This window comes from Oryza glaberrima, chromosome 1, assembly GCF_000147395.1.
Source record: "Oryza glaberrima chromosome 1, OglaRS2, whole genome shotgun sequence".
In the NCBI taxonomy this organism is placed as follows: Eukaryota; Viridiplantae; Streptophyta; class Magnoliopsida; order Poales; family Poaceae; genus Oryza; species Oryza glaberrima.
Genome location: NC_068326.1, coordinates 9,114,632 through 9,130,234, shown reverse-complemented (window position 1 = coordinate 9,130,234; position 15,603 = coordinate 9,114,632). Strand labels below are relative to the sequence as shown.

Here is a 15,603-nt window from a genome sequence, read left to right as displayed (position 1 = left end):
TTAAATTGTTCACTTGTAGCCATGCCTCAATTCCTCTTTGGCGCTTTCCTTTCTTCTGACATGCGTTGCCTAATATAATTATACAAATATTGACCATAGTTGGAAAACTATACTTACGAACACATGTCACACAAAGTGTAGATGAAACCATGCCCATCAAATGCCAAGGGCCATATCTCAAACAGTTAAATTCACAAGAATCAGGTAAGATTGCCAAATTCCTAAACTTGTTAACTACAAACTTTACAGAAATACGATGTTCAAGAAAATTGTGTAACAAGTCAAAAATAATAGGGGTGTATGGTGGATGGTGGATTCTTCATCTAAGCTGTACAGAAATACCTATACTTACAGAGTCCTAAAAAACTGGCTGTTGGTAATTGCTCAACTCAAACCTCTTGCACATGCTTCATTTGCAAAATTGTGCGAAGATCCTGAATCATGTGAAAAATTCGAACACTTGAAACTTCTTCTGCCAAGAATTGCATGTCTAACGCTGCGCGGAAAAGTTTGCAGTCTGTAGTTCTGTTTCTGCAAAGAGTTGAGCTTCACATGGAATGGATGTTGATCGAATGCAATTCTCATCCCACCAGTTACTGAACCGTATGTACTTTCCATTTTGAACTGTAAGCAGGCTATATACAAGCATCAATCGATAATTTTTTCACCGGTCGAGAATAGGTTCCAGACCAAAGTCCCAACCAGATACAGCACAACAGATACTTTGAAGACATCATCCCAAGAACCTGCGTTTATTAAACAGAGCAACAAAAAATCATGTAATAGATTGTAAAATTGATGTGCATTATGTCACTAGGGAGATGGGGATTTCAGGCCAAACCATGCTGCAAGATGTATCCTGTTGCCGCTGTGCCAAACACACCAGCTAAAACCCCAGCCGTGTTAGAAAGACCAAGCAGTACACCCTGCAAGACAACATGTGAGTTCACCTGAAGCTATAATGTTTCAGACAGAACTCCGAAAATGCGTCATTTGAAGAAATGTTTTGTGCTAAAGAGAGTTGATTACAGCGTATCGAGGACCGATATCTTGGTGATTTGAGTATAGACCGGACTGTGAGAATGCATCAGTTCCCTGAGAATAAGAAATGCAACATGTTATGCTGGAAATACTGAGATAGATCTCAAAATGGCCATTCAGATACAAATCACAGTTGTTCTAAAAAGAGGTACATAATATATGGCTGTTCTATGACAGAATAAAGGAAAATGACAAGAAGCCAAACTGCCATTTACCTGGCTACAAGCCATGCACAACACTGCCATTGCTGGTGAATCGATATGGCTCAGTTGAGTCAGAAAAAATGCGGGCCCTAAGAATCCAATTGACTGCATGATCTGCAAGAAGTAGATAGAAAGCCATGCACAATGAATTAGGTTTAGCTCTTCATTCTCACTTCTAAGCATTATGTTGATTAATTATGCCGCACACAAATTCACATATTCAAGCATGGTTTGCCAATGGTAGAACAATGATTCATATTGAATATTCCGTTGGAGTTTGATAGCACCTCATTGCATGGGTAAATTTCACGACTGAAGGGATTAATTTACCTTCCGAACTGTTGTCACTGATAATCCTCTACTGACAAGCGTATCTGCTATCCAACCACCAAAATTTGCAGAAACTGCCATTGTTAACCAGGGGAGAACACAGAAAAGGCCGGATTCTGTGAGGTTGAATTTCAGAACCTGTTTTTAAATATTATTATACACAAGGGATTGCGGTTCAAGATCCTCAGGTAGAAAACTATGATGCTGATCATACCTGGTTGTAGTATGTTGGCATCCATGTGAGCAAGATGAAAGTTCCCCAGTTATGGCAGAAATGAGACACTATAAGAGCCCAAACAGGGGGTTTCGATAATATTAGTCCCCATGGAATTTCTTTAACAGGCTCTCCTCCTGTGGTTTGACTGGTTATAAGCTTCTTCTCTTCAGCACTAATTCCTGGATCCTCAAGTGGACTACTATACGCCTTTATAGAAGCAGATCACAAATTTAAGAGATAACTAAAAAAAATTAGAAAAGTAATACAGTAATTCACCAATTCCGAGTGAAATGGTGAACAGAACACCGAGAAATACCTTGCTCGCCCATGTCGAAAACCAAAATACACCCAGAGACCCAAAGGAGTAGAAGACCGATGGCCAGCCAAAGTTATGTATCAGCAATGGGGAAAATGCAAGCCCTGTCACTGACCCAAGGTACATTCCACTATACACGAGAGCCAATGATCTGCTCCTCTCTGATACAGGAACCCATTTCGAAAGAATATTATTCATCGCAGGCATGGCAACTCCCTGGGGAAAGATTTTATATGTTTACCGTATCAATAAGAGGTGCATAGAAAATATCAAATACCACCAAAACAACCATGACTAAGAATGCATAAAAAAAAGTTAATATTCTTTTTGTGAATTACAAGCGAAGTGATTTAGTCAGGCATGTTCTGCTACCCCTTGTATTACAAATGAAATCCACTCTTTGAAACACTGAAGAAGTCTGAACAACAGAAATGATGAAAGGTGCAATACTGTGGAAACGATCAAAGGGAATTTTAGAGCACCCCAGATTTTTCAACTTCAACATAAATTCATTTTTTTTCTCTTAAAATGTTCTGTCACTTGACTATAGTTCAATAGAAGCTAGACATCATCTGATAAGGGCTCTACATTAGCATTTGCACAAAACTTGTATGACATAAGAAATGAATATAATATGAATTAGAAATGCTCACCTCACCAACTCCCATGAAAGCACGGGTCACAAGGAGGAATGGTAACCCCAGCTTCGCCGCAAAAGGCGTAAGAGCTGTGGCTATCGACCACCAAATGACGCCGAAGCCAAGGACAGTCTTCCCTCCAACTGTATCTGCCCAGATTCCTCCTGCTATCTGCAATGGCAATACATCAGAATCATGGGGTACCAAATGAACTCAAACTGCTCTTGCATGAATCCTAGTTACAGATTTCCCTGGATTAGTACTGCACACAGACCTGAGTTAGCAGGTAGCCCCAGAAGAAAGATGACTGAATGAGGCCAACAGTTTGTGGGTTCCATCCGAATTCTGCAGACATTGGCAGAATAGCAATGCTCATGTTTACCTGCAAAATGTTGAAAGCATGAATCTCCCAAGAAAGAATTGAAGCTTTTAACATATACTACTACCAATCATCATTAGGAATCGGCATTTGACAAGTTTATGTTTTTGGATCCGATCAAGAAACTGCATCTTTGGTTCATTTGGGCATTAGTGCATTTTACAATATCAACGAAATGGAATTATTGAGGAGGGGGGGGGGGGGAATCTAGGGTTCATCAGGGCGTTAGAGAAGGGAGGAGGAAATTTTACGCGGTCCATGTTGCAGAGGAGGAATGCGGAGAAGCAGAGGAAGACGATGGCCCATCGCTTGGGGAACTGACCCTGCTCGTCCTCCTCCGCCTCCCCCTCCGCCGCGTCGTCCTGCGCCGACCCGGAGAGCAGCAGCCTCCTCACCGACGCCAGCAGCGCCCCAGCGTCGCCGTCGTCGCCGTATCCCCCGTCGTGTCGCGCGTCGTCGTGGCGGCCCTTCCGCGACGACGACGACGAGGTGTTCGACCGGACGTCGGTCCCTCGCAGCGCCCGCCTCCGGAACACCCTGACGCCGCCTAACCCATCCCCAACTCCCCGGCCGCCGCCGGGGTCGAGGAAGCGCCGCGAGCGCGGCGCCGGCGGCGAGCCGGGGACCCGGCAGGAGACGGAGAGCGGCAGCAGGTAGAGCATCGCCTCGCCTCGCCTCCGCCCGTCAGCGCGCGCGCGCAGCGCAGGTCTTCTTGCTCGGTTGCTTGCTTGCTTGCGTGCGCGGGTGCGCTGGCCGAGCACGGAAGCGAGCTCAGCTCAGCTCGGCCTCGGCCTCGGCTCCACAGAGGACAAGACGGGGGGACGCGAAGATCTTTTCTCCTCCTCCTCGCGCTCTCCCCCCCGCGCGCGCGCGTGACAGGTCAGTCAGTGCGAACGCGGGCGGAGGCGTGGCGTGGCGCGGCGCGGCGAGGCCCGGGGACGAATGGCTGTGGTGAGCGGGGAGAAGATATATGCGCGCGCGCGCATCTGGACGCGACGCGAGCGTGGCAGCTCGGCGTGCCATGGAATGGCCGGAAGTCATCGGCCCAAAGCTCTCTCGATCGAAACGGCGGGAATTGGAAGTTCCCGGGCCTAACCGTATGGTGGTAGGAGGCCCTTTATCAATGTGCTACGGCCCGGTGCCCTATGACAATCTAACATTACATTTTTTTTTTTAACTACTCCCTCCGTCCCAAAATAAATCAACTCCTAGAGTTTAAAATTTGTCCTAAAATAAACCAACTCCTTCCACCAATCCGCAAATCCAGAAAGTTTATTACTTCAATACACATCAACCAATACAATTTTGGCAAACTTTGCTACATGACATAAAAAAAAGTGTAATTAGCTAGGAGACACCGTAAGAACGCGTATTTGTTGTAGGGCATCGAAAAAAAGATAATTAGCTGCTGGCCCCGTGATATTACTTTATTATTTTCGAAGGAATAGGAGAGAGAAATAATCATTTAAAACCAGTTTTCCCTTGGCTTAAATTAGTCCAACGTGGGCCCCACACTGAGCAGGTCCTCATCTTGCTCTAGCAGTGGCACGCCATCGTGGTCGCGGATGCGCGGGCGAGCTTAGGAGGAGCGGTGGCAGCGGGCGAGCCTGGGAGGAGCGACAAGCGATGGGCGAACGAAGCGGCAGCTACACTGCCCTAGCAGCCGCCGCCACCTTCTCACCTGCGATGCAGCACTGCCTCGTTGAGCTCGTGCAGGGACTTTGTCCTAGTGGTCGGATCGCGCACCGAACGATGCGCGCACCACGGAGACGGAGCAGAAGGAGAGCATACCTTGCAGAGTCCTCCTGCTCTGGCGCTACCTCCGCCGCGTAGCACCGTACTGACCCGCACGCCGTTGCCGGCGCTCTCCCTCTCCCTCGGGCTTGGTTGAAGAAAGAGAAGAAAAGAAAGAGAGAAAGAATGAAAGAGGGAGAAAAGAATAAGGAAGAATAAAGAAAAAGGAAAAAAATAAAGGGTAGAACCATACTTACACATCTGTTTCTCTCTCCAATTCGTCCGGATTTAATAAAATAATCCCGCGGGTATTCAACAGCTAATTACTAGTTTTTTGCAATGCCCTACAGCAAATACGCGTTCTTACGGTGTCCCCTAACTAATTACACTTTTTTTCGATGTCCTGAAGTAAATTTTGCCTACAATTTTTGCATTAGTTAAGGGTAATTTGATCTTTTGTTTCTTTCCGCTTCTTGGATGCTAAGGTTTGATTTTATTAGGGACAGAGGGAGTATAGATCTAGATGCCCCGCTCATTCTGATCCCTTCTGCGACGTGACAACGTAACAGATATATGACGATTTCGACCAACGTCTTTTACCATATGATAGACAACTTCCGACTATCTACCGTCTGCACAGGGCTTACCATTTTTTTCAATTTCATATGAATTTCAAAAAAGATATGATCCAATCCCAAATTTCAATGCCCTTATGAGTTTTTTCTATAGCAATACGATCATTTAATTTTTTTCTATGTTTTTCTTGTGAATCAAATGGGCTAAAATATTGGGGTCGTAAGTTGCACACGTTTGCTTCTCTTCAAATACGTATTTTTCAAGTGCAACTGTACAAGTACGTTGTTGAGTTTTGGATTTTTGGTTGATTAATCTCTACTACTTAAAAAATTCGTAGTAGTGGTCTTAGATTCTTGACATAGCATACGCATCTTACAGACACGTAATCTCAACCATCCGATTGCCTTATCCAACGGCGTCAATCTCCTCCCCATGACGCGCTCGCTCATCTCTTGAATCGATCTCCTCCCCACGCCCACTCCTCCTCCCACGCCGCGTCCTTCGCCCTCCTCCCTGGGCGACGCTCGCCCCTCCGCCGCATCGCCTCCTCACAAGCCACGCCCGCCGGCCTCCTCCGCGATCGCCGCCGCCCTCTCCAACGCGCCTCCACCTCGCATCGGATCGATCATCCACCTTCGCCCTCCTCCCTGCGTCGCCTCCTCGCCTCCTCACCTCGCCGCCGCATCGCCTCCTCAACAGCCCCGTGCCCCGCGCCCCGCGTCCCGCGTCCCGCGCCGCCCTCGACCGCCGACGCTGCGACCCGCGCCGTCTCCTCGCTGCCGTCGCCGCGCCCCGAGTCCCGCGTCCCGCGCCGCCCTCGACCGCCGACGCGGGAGCAGGAGGTCACGCCGCGTCAACACCGCCGAGGAGCCGCTTCCTCGCCGCCGTCGCGACGACCCACGCTGCCCTCGACTGCCGCCACCTCCGCCGGTCACGATCGCCGTCATCTGAAGGTATGTCTCCCCTCCTGCCCCACCACTTCTGTCAACTGCCGCCGCCGCAATAGCCGCACGCCACACCATCCCCGACCTGCAAACCGGCCATTGCCGCCTGCACGCCACACCACGCTGCTGCGAATCCCCGGTTGCTAGGTCTAGGTTACCATCTCCGTCGCCGCTGCCCAATCCCCAACCAGCCATCGCAGCCTGCACAACTCACAACATCGCCGCCGAATCCCCGCTGCTAGGTCACCGTCACCGCTGCCCGATCCCCAACTGGCCATTGCTGCCTCATCCCTAGCCTAGGTCACCGGGACTACTGCTCCCCCGTCCCCAGTTCAAAGCCCCCAACTAGGTACTGTATATTGTTGATCACGAGATGTAAATGCCACTTTTCAATCCCAGGAAACCTAGATCCAGGAGGAATCAAGCGGGAGTTCAGGGACATGCACTTGGCATCTGCTGAATTTTTTTTGGCATTGATACGGTGAGTCCTCTTTCTCTAAACATTAGAAAAAATGGAGAAAGAAATGGTTTATGTATGCCTTTCATGCTTTTACCATGTTTCGATTTCAGTCTTGATGTTCTGCCCCTGTCCGTTTGTTTGCTCCTGACTCCTGCTCAGAGATTGATAAAGGGTTCTTCCATTTGCATATTTCAGAGTAATTTTGAAAACTGAATTGAAATGTTGTGATTTTGTGTGAGACAGCAAACAACTCTTCTGATTGGCACATTGTAATTTAAGTGCACAGTTGTTATAAGTAAGTCGATAGTGTATTTTCATTCAATGTTCTGCAGTTTACTAGCAAATCAAACTCAGATTTTTCTGCTGAGCTGATTGCTGGGGAGATATTTTCTGTCAAATGGCATCCCATTAGATGAATTTGTGTACTATGTTCAGCAGGATTTGGCAGGAGACTAATGTGCATGCATGTTTAAACCACTGGGAATTATCATGTGATGGCATAAAGTATTTTTCTTCTGCCTGTTTAAACCACTGGGAAAGAATTATAATGCTTTTCACAAGTATTACTATTTCTCGTAGTCATAACCTTGCTATTTTGTGCTGAGCTATTCATTTAGCATTTGCGCTAAGTGTCTAATTTTATGTGTGTCTAGGCCGCCGACACCTCCGCTGGTCACGACCGCCACGGAGGTCGATCCGTCGCCTCTGCCTCCACCTCCGTCCTCGACGCCACCGTCTCCCTCTATAGGTACAGCCGTACAGGTCCCTTCCTGCATCACCCCAACCTCCCCCTTCTCTCTCTACCCAACCCTAATTACTCAGCTGCTTCGTTGATCTGCTCTGCGCCGCCAGAACAACCACGACTGCGCCGTCGGGTGACCGATGCTCGCCGTTGGCTACTTCGCCGATCTCCTCCATTTCGCCAGGAGACCGATGCTTGCTGCTTTTGCCTCTTGGCTCACTCTCCTCAATCCGTGCCGCTAGATCACCATCGCCCAGAGTCGCCTGGGTCTGCGTCGCCCACCAAGCTGATCTCCTCAGCGCCGTCCCAATATCTTCCTCATCCGCCTCCTTCTCCGCCGCCACCAATCTCTGCCGCCGGAATAGCATCAGCACGAAACGCCTCGTCCCTTGCCTTGCTGATCTCCTTAGCGCTGCCAGAACAATGTCGCCCCGCCTCGATCTGATTCACCGAAAGGTACAAGATCATTCCCTTTTTTTTATCCACCATCAGTACTATGCTTCATCTCTCCCCTATCAGCCGCCGTTGATTTGATCAGACGAGATTCAACCAAAAGAAAATAACCAAAAACAACATTTTGGTAATGCATTCTGTGTTAGTGGTATGTTATGTGGTAGTATCACTGAAGAATTCATTTAGTTAGATAATAGGAGTAATAACTAAAGTATTCATGTCTATGAACAACGCATAACTGCCTGCACGTGTCTAAACATCTCCAAAGGACAATAGTATCTGGTTAATCAGGATTATTCTGGATGGTTTTTCTCTTACTGTAGAACCGACATGTATATTCTCATATAATTTTCTAACTGATGATAGAACTGACAGGCTAATAATTGTTTTTGTATGGTCACATTATGAACTAATAATTGTTCTGACTTCTGAACTGATAATTAATCAACTATACAGCTTCATAAACACCATTTGTGATGTCTCCTGCGATGTCTGTTTCGGCCTTTCAGGCTGATGTTTCTTGATCATTTGGCAGGATGTGAAGTTGTCTTCCACACGTCTAAAAGAATGAACCTTAGTGGTCATGTATAATCCTGGACACTGTCTTTAGTTAATCTAAACTCTTGATACATGTACAGGGTTCAGATGCTTTTCTAGCTTCTCAATGAAATTATAACACCAGGTATAATCATCTATTTCCCTTGGTTTTGAATTAAATGAAAACCAGATAGGTATCAACCTTTGCATAGTAAACTCTATTTTCTAATTGTCATATGCCATAATTCACACCTATATTATGCACACATCGAATATCGAATAGTACTGACTATATTTTTTGGAACATAGTAATCGTTTAGCAGTTAAGAAATAGTTATTGATAGTCCACATTCTATAGAACTGGACGGGGGATGGGGCTCCTTTTGGCATTATTAGTCAGAGGATGTTCTGCTCTGCATTTTCCTTTTCACTGTACTGAACTTATACCATCTGTTGCTATTCCTTCGCATAGTGACAATTTCAATGGCTTTTTTTTGCCATGAAATTTCAAAGGCCTTTACAAGGATAATATGACCTGACCTTCTATTAACATTGCATTTGGGACTGCTGCTTGTTGACCACTTTACTGTACTGGGCCATCTGATATCAATATGGAATTTAAATTTGATAAGGCAAAATTCATTCTCTTCGGAGATCAATATGGAGAGTCAAGAATCAAGATAGCTACATCATATTTTTGATAATTCATACTATTTCAATTGGATATGAAATTTACTTCTTGTGGATTTCTTTTATTCATAAAATATGCTAATTTTGTTTTTGCAGTTTGAGTAACCTTTATTTTGGTGACTACACGTCAAAAAAAAATCACTTACATGGGCTCATCAATATGTTAAATCTTTTCACGATCAACATTAGCTTTATCATCTTAGCTAGCCAAGCCCTGAAGGTACAGAGTAATCACTATCCCCTAACTCTGATGAAAATGCCATGTCTTCACTCTCCATCTTTATCCCCTGCAAATCAGCAATGGCTGGCCCTTCTATTCATTTTTGTATCTAAGTTTAGAAATTACTCCAGGGTAAATCCATATGTTGAATTTCTTTACTGGGAGAGCTAATTAGTTGATGCGGGAAATATTTTTCACTCCTGGACTCACTTTTGAACTCTCTGCAGGCAATGTACGTATTATTTAGGGATGATGGAACTCTAAAGTTACCATTCTTGTTCCTTGTGCTACTTGACAGTCAACTGACCATTTGGAATATGATACTGTAATTTATATATGTATATACATAAATATCATGTTTATTTTGTTTCCATACAAGATATTGGAAATTTCCCTACAAGACATTGGAAAAGATTGAGGGAGCTAAATTGCAAAGAGCTGATTTGTGCTAATCTGTAGTTATTTCAGTGCACTAGGTCTTGGCTTGCTTAGTACATGCCACATTTTATGAGGAACATGATCTTTTCAGGCTCTACCGGAGTTCAACCGATAACAACGCAAAAAGAAAGAAAACATAATAATCATATATTACTTGCTTTTGCTAAGGCGTTATAGAATCGAGTGTTTATCAACGATAAATCATAAAATTTCTTAAAAAGTTATTTTTCCCGTTGCAACGCACGGGCACGTGACTAGTTAGGGAAAATAAAACTAACTACGGTCCGTAGGTGGTGTTGGGGACGCGATGCACATAGCACGAGAGGTATGCAACACCGGCCGGTGAAGGGGGCTTTTTGTGTTGCACGGCGGCACGGCGCCGCGTTGTCTTGACTGATCTCAGAGCTATATATCACAAGCTAGCTTATTATACATTTTATATATCTCATGTTTGCGAGAAAATCAACGATTTGCCAATTGATTCACTGAAACCCTCTATATTGCAATTGATTACCATCTATTTGACTATTTCTTTGTCACCTCGATGATTCATCACCTTTATAGACTGTTTTGCAGTTGTTGAAACCCTCTATTATATTGCAATTGACCATTTTGCCTCTGTCCGCGGATCTCTCTCTCTCTCTCTCCCCTGTACGAGATCGTTGAGAGTGCGTGACACGCGCCACTAATGGTCAATTGGATTAAAACACTGCGATTACGTACGTCCGAATCCAATATAATGGCGTAGTTAGCACGATTAGGAAGGCATGAGCCATGAGGTTCACGATGTATCACCGGGCGCATTACATTCATCAAGATAAGATTTTCCCTCGTTTTCAATATCACGTTTTTTTAAACTACTAAACAATGTATTTTATACGAAAACTTTCTATACGGTAGTTGCTTTAAAACATCATATTAATCTATTTTTCAAATTTGTAATAATTAAAATTTAGGGTCTGTTTGGCACAGCTCCAGCTCCAGCTCCACCCCTCCTGGAGCTGGAGCTCAGCCAAACAGTTTTAGCTCCACAAAAAATGGGAGTGGAGCTGGATGGAGCTCTATCACAAAATGAACTAGAGTTGTGGAGCTGGGTTTAGGCAGCTCCACAACTCCACTCCAGACTCAACTCCTGGAGCTAAATTTAGGAGTTGGAGCTGTACCAAACAGGCCCTTAATTAATCAAGTATTAATGACTTTTTTGTTTGACATGTCTGCTTTTAATCTTCATCCTTAGCAGATTCGAATGGGGCTAGGCGTGGTCAGATATAATCACTCAGACTCAGTTGTTTAAAGGTAAGTTTTATAATAGAGATGGTGGTCACCTTCAATTTTATCCACATCATCCATCCATAAAATTAAAACTAACTTATATAAATGAATTGCATTTAATACACTAGTCCTAATGCACTTGCCACCAATCAACCCCTTTCATTTTCTCTTAGTTTTTAAAGTTTGTGTGGAGGTTACCCTTTGCATAAGAGGTGGATCTTCCTCTATCTTCTCTTCTCTCCTCCACATCATTATTTAAACATACACATAACATTTTGGAGTTTATACTTATAACCTTAGAGCAGGTACAATAGATGACTATAAATCAGCTATAAACACATGTTGAGAAGATAAAAGAAGAGAAAAAAAGAGCAGCTTCAGTATGGACTTCAAGACACAATGTGTGCATTGACAGACGGGACTAGATATTAATAGTATACTATATGTTTATAGGTAACTATTGTATGAATTAGTTATTAAATTGACTATAAATAATTTGAAGCTAATAATTAGCTATACAGTATATTAAACTTGGTCTTATAGTAAAAAGACAGTAATGATAGCTAGCCCTGGCATTGCAAAGCTCGGAGACTGTGTGAGTACGTTATACGTACTGTACATCTCACGGGATCATCGGAACGTGCAAACTAATCGAACGTGCCACACACCTAATAAGCACGCGGCCCCAGCAGGTCCATCCTCCCAGCACGTGCGACCTACCAATTTCCTCACGGACCTCACCGCTCCGTACGTTTGTGTTTGACGACGTCTAGGTCTGTAAAAGAAAAAAAAAAGCTGGGCACTCAGTAGCCACTCACAAGCTGCTCGATCTCCACGAGAGGTGCAGTAGTAAGTGGCTAATCCATAAACTCACTTATATATTAAAATAAAACAAGTTTACAAATAAGTTTTACTAGTTAATCAATTACACCTTTAACCGACTCATCGTAGGCTTAATAGTTCTAGCTTGGCTCGAGCTTCTGACAAGTCAAGTCCGAGCCTATACCAAAATCTCGTGAGCTTTATCGAGCTGAGCTTAAGCTATTATCGAGCCTAACAATATATGTATTTTATTGTTTACTTTACAAATTAGTAGATCAAAGTATATATTATATTATTTATATATAAGTATTCAACACAACGAAGTAGATTGTATCGGTGCCACATATTTATATTGTTTTGTTTTCTCCTTATTTATGTATATGATTAAATAGAAATTAGTTGCTTTTATTTATTGAGAGATTCGATCCTTAAAATATATGTATAGTGGTACTCCCTCCATTCCAGAATATAAAGATTTTTAGGGTTGAATGTGAGTACTAAGAAAATATTTAGAATTAAATGGAAGAAAATGATGATTGGTCGAGAAATAGAGTTAGGTGAGAAAATTGAATGGTGAAGTGTTGTGATTTTGGCTGAGAAAAGAATGTTGATGAAGAAGTTATCATATTTTGGATAAAATACAACAACATCTTACTCTCTCAGGGTTACTCCATCTGTCTCAAAATACAACAGAGGTGACTTCTTCATAAGTTATGAACCAGCTCGGCTGAAGCTTATATCGAGCTCGAACCTGCACAGGTGAGCTCGGCTCGTTGACAGCCATAGCGACAGTCCCCGTGAGCGCCATCGCCAATAAAACGCGCGCGCGCCATATATAGCCAAGCTCCTGTACTCCGTGTAGCTGCTCCTGTACAGTACACCTCTTTCCTCCTCTCTGCTCGCCGGAGACAGACTAGCTAAGCTAGCTAGTAGGAGATCGAGGAGGGATTGACCGATTGAGCTAGTAATAATGGCCGCCGGAGACAAGGCCGGCGGCGACGACGCTGCGGCGGCGGCGCCATTGCTGGTACCGGCGGCGGCGGGGAGGCGGCGGCGGTGCCCCGGGTGCCGGACGAAGGAGAGGTGCGAGGCCCACCCCGGCATCCCTTACCTCAACTTCTTCTACATCTGGATCGTCTGCTTATGCGCCTGTAAGAGCTACAGCTATAGCTAATTAATTAAGCTACCTCTTCTTTCCTTTTTGGTTTCCTTTTATTAATTTTGTTTTTCATCCATTTTGCCATGCGTACGATCAGATACGCTCTTAATTATTTACTCCTTAATCTTCTGTTGTTATATTTCAATAACCTTTTTAGTCTACTCTTGCGTTTTCTTATTTTTTTCTCTATTATTAGTTCTTAGAGAGCACGTACGTTCAAAGTGGTACCTTATAGGTGCACGCGCCTTCTCCCGAGGTTTCCCATAGCTAAGGGCATGTTTAGTTGGTGAAATGAAAATTTTTGGGTGTCATATCGGACGTTTGACCGAATGTCAGAAGGGGTTTTTGGACACGAATAAAAAAAATAATTTCACAACTCGCCTGGAAACCGCGAGACGAATCTTTTGAGCCTAATTAATTCGTCATTAGCACATATGGGTTACTGTAGCACTTAATTATGACTAATCATGGCCTAATTAGACTCAAAAGATTCGTCTCGCGATTTACATCCAAACTGTGCAATTAGTTTTTCTTTTTATCCATATTTAATGCTTCATATATATGTCCAAAGATTCGATGTGATGTTTTTGGGAAAAGTTTTTGGGAACTAAACATGGCCTAAGCTGATATTATCTCCATTTAAAAATAAGTAAAAAATAAATTAAAATACTTTAATTTTATCAAATATCGATATAATTATTTTTCTACTTTATCTACATTCAACACATTTATCTTTTACTTTCATAATCGATCTTCAATATAATTTTGTAAAAGTAAATTTATTTTGTGATAAACAACAGAAGACAATTAAATAAATTTATTCAGAGGCGGAGGGAGTAATACACCCCTTGCTATCTTCATTTGGGAAATATCAAGTACTAGTACTTTCCATTAGTATAACTTCCTGATGTTCCCCTCACATTGGGTTTTTAACTATTTGCCACTCTTACGGAGTGGCACTATTGAGATGTCACTTTTCTAAAATTTTTTACACAAACACCGTATGAGACTGAGAGAGATATTTTTTACTGAGAAATTTGAAATGACATTTTTACCCCTATTTTAAAAAATATGAGAGATTATATATAAACATATTTTTTGAAATGACATTTTTACGAATCCCCGCCACCGCCACTCACTGTTCACGCATCCGGGTGAGCGGGGCCCGCCGGGTCCCCTACGGGGGCGGGGCGGGTGACATTTTTCACCTGGTTGTGTCTGCGGGGCCGAGGGAGAGGCCGGGGGGAGAATGTAGTGAGCGGGGCCGGGGACATTTCTATCCAACCCGGCCCCGCCCCGCCCTGTTGCCATCCCTAATCAAAACTCTTATGAACGCAAACTCTTATGACCAGTTTGCAGTTGACCGCTACTACGTACCTCCTGCAGCCGCTGTGAACCGCGTCGAAGCCACGGAGGTCATGCCAACGAGCACATCCGTTAGTTGAAGTTTACTACTGTAGATGTTGGTATATTATTTTAATATAAACGCGACCAAAATGTGAGAAGTTTATATACAGAAGATTTTTCCCGGCGAGGACTCATGTAGATTGCAGACGGACCGTAAAGGCAGGCCTCTTAACATGTCCGCTTGTGAAAATAAGACTATTTTCACATGCGGGCCTCTTAAATGACCCGCATACGAAAATATTCATCTGTTCCCACTCTTTTTTTATTTCTCACCTCCTTTCTCCGTTCACTAAGGCCCGTTCGATCCCTACCAATGTTGTCAGGACACCCGAAAATCATATTGTCCAGTGTTTATTGTGATCACCACATAATTTCGGGAGAGTGGGATCCATACATGTATAATAGCCACTCAAGCCTCAATGTGCCCGATGATCACAATTAAACACCATTCAATATAATCTGCAGAGTGTCGAATATTGAACAAAAGAGAGACTGCTGGGACTTAGCGTGCCAGTCAACTTCAGCATGAGATATGTCCGTCAAACCACACGAAGGCGGCGGCCGGATGTTTACACATCCCAGAAGACTTGACAAATTGCTAAGCTCTACAGCATCTCGTTTGTTCAACACTCATACTCATGTCTAGCTAGTCCTCAACAAAAGACTAACTAAACACTTTCATTAAAGCATTGGCATAGAGTAATAAGGCACTCAAAAGATTAACTTTAGATTACAACTAAAATTGGATATACGTAGGCCAACCGGCTAAATAAATAGTGGTTTGCACGGAAGCTTATCTACCCAAAACCCTTAAACAATCCGACTAAGGGTAGACTCTTATTGAACCATCCTGAGAAGAACAACGGAACTCGTGGCACACAACTAATCCTGCAAAACAACACGCGAAACAAGAAAACTCATTAGTACATGATTAATTAAGGATTAACTAGTATAAAATTGAAAAATAGAATTATTTTATTCTTTAAACAACTTTTACATAAAAACTTTTTACCAAAAATATATCA

At 43.6% G+C, this 15,603-nt stretch overlaps 1 protein-coding gene across 1 annotated transcript; it reads right to left on the bottom strand.

The window, feature by feature from the left end:
- Positions 1-113: 113 nt before the first annotated feature.
- Positions 114-4,047, bottom strand: LOC127776054 (probable anion transporter 1, chloroplastic). Its single transcript, XM_052302374.1, has 10 exons — positions 3,376-4,047; positions 3,020-3,127; positions 2,761-2,916; positions 2,108-2,323; positions 1,789-1,998; positions 1,575-1,712; positions 1,257-1,358; positions 1,030-1,095; positions 842-926; positions 114-746 (listed from the first exon to the last, which is right to left on the bottom strand). The coding sequence occupies exons 1-10, from the start codon at positions 3,784-3,786 to the stop codon at positions 649-651; spliced, it is 1,590 nt and encodes a 529-aa protein (XP_052158334.1). The 5' UTR covers positions 3,787-4,047; the 3' UTR covers positions 114-648.
- Positions 4,048-15,603: the final 11,556 nt, after the last annotated feature.

Bases quoted from the DNA above. Each gene is read 5' to 3' on its own strand.
- LOC127776054 (XM_052302374.1), bottom strand. From the start codon at position 3,786: ATGCTCTACCTGCTGCCGCTCTCCGTCTCCTGCCGGGTCCCCGGCTCG. The intron at 2,917-3,019 runs GTCTGTGTGCAG...TTGCCATTGCAG, and splicing joins GGGGCTACCTGCTAACTCAG to ATAGCAGGAGGAATCTGGGC. The intron at 1,096-1,256 runs GTAAATGGCAGT...TCTTATTCTCAG, and splicing joins TGTGCATGGCTTGTAGCCAG to GGAACTGATGCATTCTCACA.